Raw genomic sequence first — 11,757 nt, 5'->3', positions numbered from 1 at the left:
TCCCACCCCCGCCAGTGGATGTAGTAACGGCTCCCGGGGACGCGGGTTCTGCTGTTTTGGAGGGGAGGGGGGGGCTTCGGCAGGGGGAGGTGCCTGCCTTGCCTGTGTGTGTTGGCGACGGTGGTTCTGCTCTTTCCATCCCTTTGCAGAAGCGTGCGCGTCGGTGTTCTGAGGCTGTTTCCCTGGATGATGCGGGCGATGTGGCCTCTGTGGACTCTTCGGACGGTGCGGGTGTGGCCTGTGTGGATGTGAAGATGGTGGCTGTGCCTGCGGCGGGGCCTGCTGGGCGTGGTGTGGTGCCGCCTGTCTCGAAGCGTTCGCGGCGGGCTCGGAGTGTGTCTCCCCTTCGTGGTGTGCCTCGGGAGGAGGTGGGGGAGTATGGTGCTCAGCTGGCGTCCCCCGCCGTGGATGATGGTGCTGTGCGGGGCTCCGAAGTTGCTGCCTGTGCCCCCCCTCCTGCGTCTCCTGCTGTTGGATCCCCGCAATGGGGGGTTGTCCCTGATGGTCGGGACCTCGTCGTGATGTTGCGGAAAGATGTGTGCCGGGGGGCCTCGGCTCCTGTGCCCTGTGATGATGCATCCCCTGCGGTTCCCCCTCCTTCGTTGCCCCGGTCTGGGGGAAGCCTAGTCCCGACTGCTGGGGTCGTGCCCTGTGAGGGTCCGGTGTTGGGCCCTTATCGGGATGCCCCGGTGCTTCCGATCCCGTGGTGCTCGTCCACTGTCTGGGTGTCGCGGGTGAAGGAGTTTGTTTATAGAGTGCCGGATAAGATGTCTCAGCCGAGGGCACCGCCTGGTGGCCATGTGTCCCCTGACACATGGGTGATTTGGAATGCGTACTGCTTGCGCTTTCCGTTACACTAGTTTCTGGAGAAATATTAGTTGACATCTTGCGCACACCGCTCCACCGTGCGTGGATCAGCTGCCGCAGTGAACTCGTCACCCCGCCCTACGGTGCAGGGAGTCTCCCTCTAACGTCCGCCTCTATTTTCGTAGCCACTCCTCTCTCTGTCTCTCCGGCCCGACACTTCTAACACCTTTGACTTTCTTCTCCTCCTCAACGTCCACGCGTCTCCCAACATTTGGGGAGGGTAAACCCTTCATGTAAACTGCACCTATTCTCAAGAAGAAGAAGAATCAGGCTCTGAGAGGGACCTTAACCTTGCTACACATCATGTCCGCCCCAGCATGAAGGCGGCAGGAACATGGGGTCTCGAATGGTTCTCAGAGGTCGTTGTGTTGCTGAAGGTAATTACCAGTCTCGCAGGAAGGTTGGGCATACACGGGTTAAACCATCCAGCCAGATGGGCGGTTTGAACGAGTAATATTGCCAGAGTATGAACTTTATCACCTCTTTCAGTATATGCACCTATGTATATACTGGGAGGATGTTATATATTTTTTTTTTGTTGAGTTTAATAAACTCGAGAGAGAGAGAGAGAGAGAGAGAGAGTGGGTGTGCCATTAGTCTGGTAGCGAGCTCTGAAGGCACTCTTATCCTGCTTCCTAAATGGTCTGTTTAGGCTTGGGGGCTTTGTCAGCTCTTGTCTTTTGGTGTTATCTTCTCTCATTCGATATTGTTCATTGGGTCTTGTGGCGCCCTTCCCAATTCACATTACTGTGCACTAATCTAGGTTGAATTTGATTAGTCCTTTTTCCAACCATCTTAATGAGTGGACTGTTTCCCTAGGTGTGTGTGTGTGTGTACTCACCTATTTGTATTTGCGGGGGTTGAGTTTTGGCTCTTTGGTCCCGCCTCTCGACTGTCAATCAACTGGTGTACAGATTCCTGAGCCTACTGGGCTCTGTCATATCTATATTTGAAACTGTATTTATGGAGTCAGCCTCCAACACACACACACACTAGGAAGTTATGTGGGTGTGTGTGTGGTGTGTGTGTGTGTGTGTGTGTGTACTCACCTAGTTGTGTTTGCGGGGGTTGAGCTCTGGCTCTTTGGTCCCGCCTCTCAACCGTCAATCAACAGGTATTGTGTGTGTGTGTGTGTGTGTGTGTGTGTGTGTGTGTGTGTGTGTGTGTGTGTGTACCACCAACCATACAGGACCGTGACCCAACCTCACCGTTACCAGACGCACGCGTCAGCGATGCCTCAATTAGGTTGATAACTGGTGGTGATAGAGATGTGGTTGTCTCCCTCCAGCTCGCCCTCGCGTCCTTCCAGCGCTCAGCATATTCTTCGTGAAGTGTGATTAAAGGGGAGACGCCACTTTGGCAGCAGAGGGCTCGGGTGTGGTGTGTATGGAGTATGGAGGAGGGTGTGTATGGAGAGGATGTGGGGTGGTGGAGAGGGTGTGGGGTGGTGGAGAGGGTGTGGGGTGGTGGAGGGGGTGTGGGGTGGTATAGGGGATGTGGAGTATGGGGGAGGGTGTGTATGGAGTATGGGGGAGGGGTGGCATGCAGGTGTAGATTATGTTACCTATCGTACGTTACGGCTCGTGACCCTACAACAGCTAACTTTTAAAAAAGGTCTAGGGTTACTAAAACTGCTGTTCACAAGAGCGGGTCACCAGTATAACCCCTTGATAAGTAATGAGCACTTTGTTAAAAATCTTCCTTTAGGACTGAAAGACTACATATAAAACTTATATATATATATTACATAAATCTCAATAACAAACAGATGATTAATGGGCACACATATATCAAATTAAAATATTACTGTCTCTCCCAGAAATTAATATATTATTATATGTATGGTTATGACAGAACAATAATGTACAACTTAACTCCACAAGATGTTAACTCTCTGGTTCCGTTACAGCTACTGACCTACATATCTGCGAGAGTCAAAATCATTGCTTCTGCCCCGCGAACAATTTGCCAAAGTTACAATATTTATTATTTCTACAATGGAGCAATATATTGTGACAAGAGTAATCTTAAACTAACTTAATGAATGGTCAATACATATTGGTATAACAAAAATAAGGTAATTATTGCTTTACATAGTAATTAAAATACACATACAAAGGGGAATGATGGCATGCTCATCCAGCAACGGACTACTGCCAGATACAGTTCACACAATTATTATTCACCTATGTTACCCACATATGATCACATATAAATCATTAGTTCCCATGGGAAACTGAGTACACAAAGAAATAAAACAATCATTCCCACGATACGTTGGGCCTAACGCCAACAATGTAACATGAAATTATTTTACATAGAACATATAAGTATATCAATATACATACTTGTAATTTACACACAATTATAAAGGTACATATTAATTTATTTAATTACGTATCTTATAGAGGTACGTAACAGATTACACCCGTACATAGAAGATGACAAATTAGTGATATTGAAAGAGAACAGACTGACGGTACGTGTAACAACCCAATAGACAATTTATAGGTTAAAGATCCTGACGACTTCTTAATGAACGATAAATACAGTTAAGTCACTACAACAAATATTAACACAGCAGACATAAATAACTATGTTAAGAACATGACCTTGCTCTCGGCCCCGGGTCCTGACTTGTGGAGTGACATTTGCTGAACAGTACAAGCACCAGTAGCACGAGTGCTCACTTATATTGAAAAAAAAGCTTCTTGACGAAATATCATATATGGATATGTGGGCCCGCGGGGCGCGCCAAGCAACAGCTTACTGGACGAAGTTGTCACAAGTCAAGCCTGGCACCGGGCCGGGCTTTGGGAGTAGAAGAAATCCCAGACTCCACTCCAGTCATGCTCCAGGTATACCAGCCCCAATCCACAAGGTATAAATGGTTGTGGAGGCTGTTATTGGCACCAGCCAGAGGTCACATGTGGGTCAACACCGTGACCTCCACTACACTACCAACCTCCACATGCTGGATCTAAAAGTAACTTAACACAGGAGGTCATTTAAACGTGAGACAAACGTTACCGAGGTGGACCTCGATGGTACACTGCTCTAGCTCAAGGAACAACCCGTTCTCGCAATTTCTTAGTCAATATTGACTTATTAAATAAGTGCATATGTGACATACTAATTTATTGTGAATCTTTTATTTTACCTTGAAAAGCTTCATAGAAAACATCCAACCTTACCTAAACTTTTAAGTATGTTAAGATAAGCATCTTACTGCTTCGTAATTACAATTATTACTTAACCTATTATAGGTATAGGTTAAGTAATAATTGTAATTACGAAGCAATAAGATGCTTATCTTAACATACTAAGAAGGTTAGGTAAGGTCGGTGTTTTCTATGAAGCTTTTCAAGGTAAACTAAAATATTCACAATAAATTAGTATGTCACATATGCACGTATTTAATAAGTAAATATTGACTATACGAAAGTGCGAAAACGGGTTTCAAGGAGCTGTGGGGAGCACATAACGACCGGACAACCACAAGATTCTAGACTTGGGGTCATTTCTCAAGTGGTTTAATCCACTGGAACAAACTGGCCACCCGAGGTCAATGTTCGCTTAATGACACACGATAAATTTGAGTATTATCCGGCGGTTCTTATTGATGATAACTGCTCACAGGACAAGCGAGCTCATCTCTTGAATAGTTCCCTGTATGTTTCTTGACGGTCGAAGGAGTTACCAACAGCGACAGTGAGGTAGCTCCACCCCGGGTCTCCTCTTGAGGGCAGGATCAGTGAGGCGAGGGAGAGCAGCATCGCCCCTCCAGCACCATGCTCTCTCTCCCACTCCCTCCCTCCAGCACCATGCTCTCCCTCCCCCTCCCTCCCTCCAGCACCATGCTCTCCCCCCCCCTCCCTCCAGCACCATGCTCTCCCCCCCCCTCCCTCCCTCCAGCACCATGCTCTCCCCCCCCCTCCCTCCCTCCAGCACCATGCTCTCCCCCCCCCTCCCTCCCTCCAGCACCATGCTCTCCCCCCCCCTCCCTCCCTCCAGCACCATGCTCTCCCCCCCCTCCCTCCAGCACCATTATGTTACTCGTCCAATATTGTCTCCAATATTTTACAGGTGAGACGTGTTAGTTGCACAAGTGTGTAGTCAATGTGGGCCTCTTGTCTCCCGCCATTATGGCTTCCACTTTTTTGAAGCTTTTAGATTTGCCGGGCTCCTGTCTTCATCTACCTACACCGTAGACGTGTAGAGCCTTCATCTACCTACACCGTAGACGTGTAGAGCCTTCATCTACCTACACCGTAGACGTGTAGAGCCTTCATCTACCTACACCGTAGACGTGTAGAGAGTCTGGTAGTGTCCTCGCTCTACCAGGTGTTGACCAGCATCCTCCCCCCCCATGATGGTCCAGCACCTCCCCCCCTCCCTCCCTGGCCGCCACTCTCCCTCCCTCCCTGGCCGCCACTCTCCCTCCCTCCCTGGCCGCCACTCTCCCTCCCTCCCTGGCCGCCACTCTCCCTCCCTCCCTGGCCGCCACTCTCCCTCCCTCCCTGGCCGCCACTCTCCCTCCCTCCCTGGCCGCCACTCTCCCTCCCTCCCTGGCCGCCACTCTCCCTCCCTCCCTGGCCGCCACTCTCCCTCCCTCCCTGGCCGCCACTCTCCCTCCCTCCCTCCCTGGCCGCCACTCTCCCTCCCTCCCTCCCTCCCTGGCCGCCACTCTCCCTCCCTCCCTCCCTGGCCGCCACTCTCCCTCCCTCCCTCCCTGGCCGCCACTCTCCCTCCCTCCCTCCCTGGCCGCCACTCTCCCTCCCTCCTCTCCCTCCGTGACCGCCACTCTCCCTCCTCCCTCCCTCCCTGGCCGCCACTCTCCCTCCCTCCCTGGCCGCCACTCTCCCTCCCCCCTTTCTGGCCGCCACTCTCCCTCCCTCCCTGGCCGCCACTCTCCCTCCCTCCCTGGCCGCCACTCTCCCTCCCTCCCTCCCTCCCTGGCCGCCACTCTCCCTCCCTCCCTCCCTCCCTGGCCGCCACTCTCCCTCCCTCCCTCCCTCCCTGGCCGCCACTCTCCCTCCCTCCCTCCCTGGCCGCCACTCTCCCTCCCTGGCCGCCACTCTCCCTCCCTCCTCTCCCTCCGTGACCGCCACTCTCCCTCCTCCCTCCCTCCCTGGCCGCCACTCTCCCTCCCTCCCTCCCCCCCTCCCTCCCTGGCCGCCACTCTCCCTCCCTCCCTCTCTGGCCGCCACTCTCCCTCCCTCCCTCCCCCCTCCCTCCCTGGCCGCCACTCTCCCTCCCTCCCTCCCCCCTCCCTCCCTGGCCGCCACTCTCCCTCCCTCCCTCCCTGGCCGCCACTCTCCCTCCCTCCCTCCCCCCTCCCTCCCTGGCCGCCACTCTCCCTCCCCCCTTTCTGGCCGCCACTCTCCCTCCCCCCTTTCTGGCCGCCACTCTCCCTCCCTCCCTGGCCGCCACTCTCCCTCCCTCCCTGGCCGCCACTCTCCCTCCCTCCCTGGCCGCCACTCTCCCTCCCCCCTTTCTGGCCGCCACTCTCCCTCCCTCCCTGGCCGCCACTCTCCCTTCCTCTCCCTCCCTGACCGCCACTCTCCCTCCCTCCTCCCTGGCCGCCACCCTCCCTCCCTGGCCGCCACCCTCCCTCCCTGACCGCCACCCTCCCTCCCTGACCGCCACCCTCCCTCCCTGGCCGCCACTCTCCCTCCCTGGCCGCCACTCTCCCTCCCTGGCCGCCACTCTCCCTCCCTGGCCGCCACTCTCCCTCCCTGGCCGCCACTCTCCCTCCCTCCCTGGCCGCCACTCTCCTTCCCTGGCCGCCACTCTCCCTCCCTGGCCGCCACTCTCCCTCCCTGGCCGCCACTCTCCCTCCCTGGCCGCCACTCTCCCTCCCTGGCCGCCACTCTCCCTCCCTGGCCGCCACTCTCCCTCCCTGGCCGCCACTCTCCCTCCCTGGCCGCCACTCTCCCTCCTCCCTCCCTGGCCGCCACTCTCCCTCCTCCCTCCCTGGCCGCCACTCTCCCTCCTCCCTCCCTGGCCGCCACTCTCCCTCCTCCCTCCCTCCCTCCCTGGCCGCCACTCTCCCTCCTCCCTCCCTGGCCGCCACTCTCCCTCCCTCCCTGGCCGCCACTCTCCCTCCTCCCTCCCTCCCTCCCTGGCCGCCACTCTCCCTCTCTCCCTCCCTGGCCGCCACTCTCCGTCCAGCTCCAAGACCTAAATTGTCCTGTCGTGTTCCTCGGGTTCTCCCCGCCGCGCTCTGAGACCATTTTCATCCTTTCTGCGCCTGATGACCGGCTGTTGTGTGTCCGGGAGATGTGGCTCGCCGCCCCCTGCGGTGATGGACACCCACATTACCTGCGCCACTATCGCCCCCTCTCCCCACTCGGCCCCCGCCACCATCTTCGCCACCCCAGCAGGAGTTACCATGGAGACCTCCACGAGTGTCACGTGACACTCTGGTGGTCACTCGAGGCCTGCACTCTCCTTGTCACTCGCGGCTCCGGCCACCCGCGCGATAATCACAATAATATATTAAAGTGAACATATATTAATAAACACAGATACAGGGGGAAAATAGTACAATAATTAATAGAACGTTGAGTCCGTGAGCACCAAGACTGTTCCTCTTCCCTTGGTATTGTCCTCCACGCCTCAGTCACTGAAAACCTTCCCCCCCCCTCACCCCTCCCTGCCCAGGGAGGTCACTCCCCACACCCCCAACCTGGGTGAGGACCCCTCCCCTACACACCACCTATGCAGGCCCCCTACCCCCCCCCCCCCACACCTTGCAAGTGGCTGTTATCCTCAGTTAATTATTATGGAGCCTTAACTATGACCGTCCAGCTTGGCCCACAAGCCGGCCTGTGAGTGAATAAATTAATAATGAGTGAACCAGGTCGTCCAGAAACAGATAGAAGGTAATAACGGTAAGATTACCAATAACGAGTTAGATATTTTACACCTTGAAAACATGTGTAACCTCTCTACCTTGGCGCCTTACTGGGGTATCTTGAGGTTATTTTGAGATGATTTTGGGGCTTAGTGTCCCCGCGGCCCGGTCCTCGACCAGGCCTCCACCCCCAGGAAGCAGCCCGTGACAGCTGACTAACACCCAGGTACCTATTTTACTGCTAGATAACAGGGGCATAGGGTGAAAGAAACTCTGCCCATTGTTTCTCGCCGGCGCCTGGGATCGAACCCAGGACCACAGGATCACAAGTCCAGCGTGCTGTCCGCTCGGCCGACCGGCTCCCTGGAAAAAGTGTGAAAAGGGGAAGACAACACTCCAAAACATATCATAATATATTAACTAAACGTTAACACGTGATGCACTTGGCCAATAGGAGCACTAAGATTATCTCGAGTCACACTATAAACTAAATTGTGAATGTTGTATTATTACTTAAGGCAAGACAGGTGAAGGATGAGGACATCCTGCCTGTGCTGAGTGCACACTGCCACTCACGTCTCGACAATAGCAGAGCCGCAGCTGTGACCGAGCTGTAAGGGGCAACAAAACTGTTCAACCCAATTTTTGCTGAATCTAAATAACTGTCATTTAAGCCAACTTGTCTCTTAATGTATGAGTTAAATAATTTCAGTAAATGATAATCACATTCTCATTCACACTTTCTCACACACACTCGCACACACATTTTCTCTCCCCTCCTCTCCCTCTCTCTCACTCTCCTCAACCCCCCCCCCCTCGTGCCATGGAGTGAGTGCTGGTGGCCGAGTTGGAGGACTGTTACTGCTAGTGATTCTTGGAGTATGATGGTAGAGGAGGGAAGAGGGAGCAGTACCCTACCCCAGGTGCAGGCGGTGGTGTCAGCGAGGTCACCTGTGAACACCACACACACACACCTGCCACTGGGGAGCCCATACCTGACGACGGCACACACCAGCCGGGGCAGGTGTGGGACACAGACTCCTGCAGGCGTCTGGAGAGTGACCTTGACTAAGGGTTTGCTCTGGGGACCGTCTCGGAGGAGGACCCCCCAGGCGCGTCAAGGGGGAAAGTGGACGGTAGGCAGTGAAAAGTGAATACCTTGTACTGAATATTTAGCAGTGACTGTTCACTGAGACATTCACGATGTAGTGACTCCAGATTGTTCACCAGATGTCCGTCCACCAGCCAGCGGACAACGCTCTCTTGAGCCTGGAACTGGGAACCTACCACAGCAATCTGAGAATAGGGGACAATTATTACCATAAGTTGTGTGGCAGGTGGTGGTGGTTAAGGTGGTGCTGGTTAAGGTGGTGGTAGTGATGGTTGAAGGTGGTGGTGGCAGCGATGGCAGGACGAATTGAACAGACACCGTGCTACAACCATAAAGGGTAATGAGTAGAGTGAGGGGGTACAGGGAGGGAGAGAGAGGGAGAAAAAGGTGAAAGGGAAATGGAGTGATTAGGAAAGAGAAAGAAGTGGGTAGAGGGAAGGAGCGCAGCTTAGGTGAGGGGTGAGAGGCAAGGGGATATAGAGGACAGATAAGATGAGAGAGTGTTGAGGAGAAGAGGGGCACTGTAAAGAGTTTTTCTCTCTCATTTCTCTTTCTTTCTGTCACTTTTTACATGAGGGTACAGGAGCAGACGACTGCTGACTCTTATTAGCAGGCTGAGAGCTCTCCCTTCCCGTAGCTCATGGCAAGCCTTACCCGCTAGTTCCCCCTGGAATACGAATCGTCAATCGGTTTTACTCCCAGGTCTCCAATTACTACTAGGTGATCAGGGAGGGGGGGTAAACGTTTAATGATTAGTTCCTAGTCAATCCTCCCTGGGTTTTGTGTGTGTGTGTGTGTCTTCAAGGCCAACTCCTGAGCATGCTAGGAGACCACACCCCCAGAAACTGTCTTAACTTCCATGTACCTGGTAAGTGAATAGAGGCATGAGATTAAAGGAAATGCTGCCAGTTCGTTTGTGTTCGGGCCGTGGCTCGCAGCTGACACTAGTGACACTCACAAAATGACATTGGCGAACACAATGATCAGTGCCAAACAAAATTTAACAAACGAGGGAGGGGGAAGGTGGCATCCTGCACGATGTGAAGAACTGGGAACAGCAAAGCTGGAGTAAATGTTGGAGGACGAGACTCTTACCTTAGATGTGAACGAGGTACGAACTTTGGTAAACAGTAATGCCAGTCTTGCTCTCTGACGGTTAATGCAATGACTAATACGGACAAAAACAGTGCTCGCCATATGTCAACAGCTGTGGGAGAAGGGAGAGCGAGTCGGTGGGAGGAGCCGCAGACCGTGGCCGGGTGCAAGCTGGGGACCTACATGTTCTCTAGTATGTAAAGGTCTATGGGAGACTCGGTGTTCAGATTTCTGTACTTCTGTATCTTAGCCAGACTTGCCCCCTCCTCCCCCCCTCTCTCCCCAGGCTAAGGTAGCCAGGCGCCGTTAATATCATAATATTAACGGATGACAGCCATCCACCGTCTCCCACGCGGCTAATTTGATTGATTATGGATGGGGTTTCCGGCTGTGGCCGGGTCTCATATTTCTTCCCCTCCCACATCTTTCTCCTAGTCTTGCCTCTCCCCCTCCTCTCTCTCTCTTTCTCTTTCTCTCTTTCTCTCTCTCTCTCTCTCTCTCTCTCTCTCTCTCTCTCTCTCTCTCTCTCTCTCTCTCTCTCTCTCTCTCTCTCTCTCTCTCTCTCTCTCTCTCTCTCTCTCTCTCTCTCTGAGAAAAAATAATATTATGGACAGCTGGAAAATGTTTAACCTCTACAGAAAACAATTCCCCAATTTCAGACTTAAGGAAAATTACAGGGAGGTCGCTATAGATACCAATATTTCTTAGTGTGGCACTGGGGCCGGTCGTTACTGGCCTATTACATCCCCCTCCATCTCCCTCAATATGTCATCTTGGAAAGCTGGGTGAGGCGTCTCCCTGGTGTCTGACGGTGAAACTTAGGCAGACAGTGTATTTTATCATATACATATATACACAGTATGTGGAGTTTTGTGGTGTTGTGCAGACCTTGTATACTAAGTTGTGTCCTCCTACAGGTGTCGGGGGCGGGAACCAGGACTCGAGCGTGGGCGGGGCCGCCGCCATGGGCGTGACGGACGCCCAGGACGCTGCTCAGGCACAGGAGGATGCTGTCCACGACGGAGGAGGAGGAGGAGGAGCGGGTGAGGAGGGAGGCGACCCCAGGAGGCTGCTGGAGGTGTGCGCCTCCCTGGCCGGCCAGGACGCCGCCGGCATACAGGCCAAGCTCAACACTTACGTTAGTACTCCACTTTATCTACACTTTTACTCCCTTGCCGTTTGTTATTATTATACTTTACTAGTTTCTTCCTGCTCTTTAACTCATTTATCTTGCCCTTTAAATTGTTCTGCTCTTAGTTTCTCCACTTTATCCTCCCTTCTCTTCTTCCGTTTCACTTAAGCCAACTTTAAGAACACTTCAAGAGTCCTTCAAGTCCTGGGATGTGTTCACTGACATAGATGTGCTTCCAGGGTCGTGCTTTATTTCCAGAGCCCCGCCTTCTCTTGTCTCATGTGCTCTCTCATGTTTACATGTTATACTCTGTATTGAGTTGCCATCAACAATTTCTTCTAATCTATCTCATTTATGAACGTTAGGCTGCAGACATGTCATGACATCTAACTCATTTGACTCTCCAAATTTAACGCTTCTCTTGGTGCTGGTTTTCCCGTTTTCTCTCTGGTCAATTCCCCATAGGATCTTGTATGCTGCTAACATATCTTCTCAGTTCTTTCTTCGGTGTTTTAAGGCGTAATTCTTGTTTTCCTAACTGCTCAGTCCTATTCAGCTCTGAAACTATACTTATTGTACATCTTTGGACCATTTCCGTTCCCCGTCTTGGCTTCAAGACGTTGACTGCCAAGCAGTGGATCCTCACCACTTGGGCTGGACGGTAGAGCGACGGTCTCGCTTCATGCAGGTCAG

The 11,757-nt window shown here is 53.1% G+C and overlaps 1 protein-coding gene across 6 annotated transcripts in view; it reads left to right on the top strand.

Annotated features, from left to right (window-relative positions):
- The window catches only part of LOC123758801 (cGMP-dependent 3',5'-cyclic phosphodiesterase), a 187,914-nt gene that overhangs the window by 75,657 nt on the left and 100,500 nt on the right, over nt 1-11,757 (top strand). For all 6 annotated transcript variants that reach the window (XM_069334632.1, XM_045743517.2, XM_069334628.1 and 3 more), the window contains one exon: nt 10,850-11,070. In XM_069334632.1, the coding sequence (XP_069190733.1) occupies nt 10,850-11,070 (221 nt within the window). The remainder of the gene's footprint in view (nt 1-10,849; nt 11,071-11,757) is intronic.

Source organism: Procambarus clarkii, chromosome 31 (genome assembly GCF_040958095.1).
Source record: "Procambarus clarkii isolate CNS0578487 chromosome 31, FALCON_Pclarkii_2.0, whole genome shotgun sequence".
Taxonomy (NCBI): domain Eukaryota; kingdom Metazoa; phylum Arthropoda; class Malacostraca; order Decapoda; family Cambaridae; genus Procambarus; species Procambarus clarkii.
The sequence above is the reverse complement of the archived record's forward strand: the minus strand, read 5'-3'. Positions and strand labels throughout refer to the sequence as shown.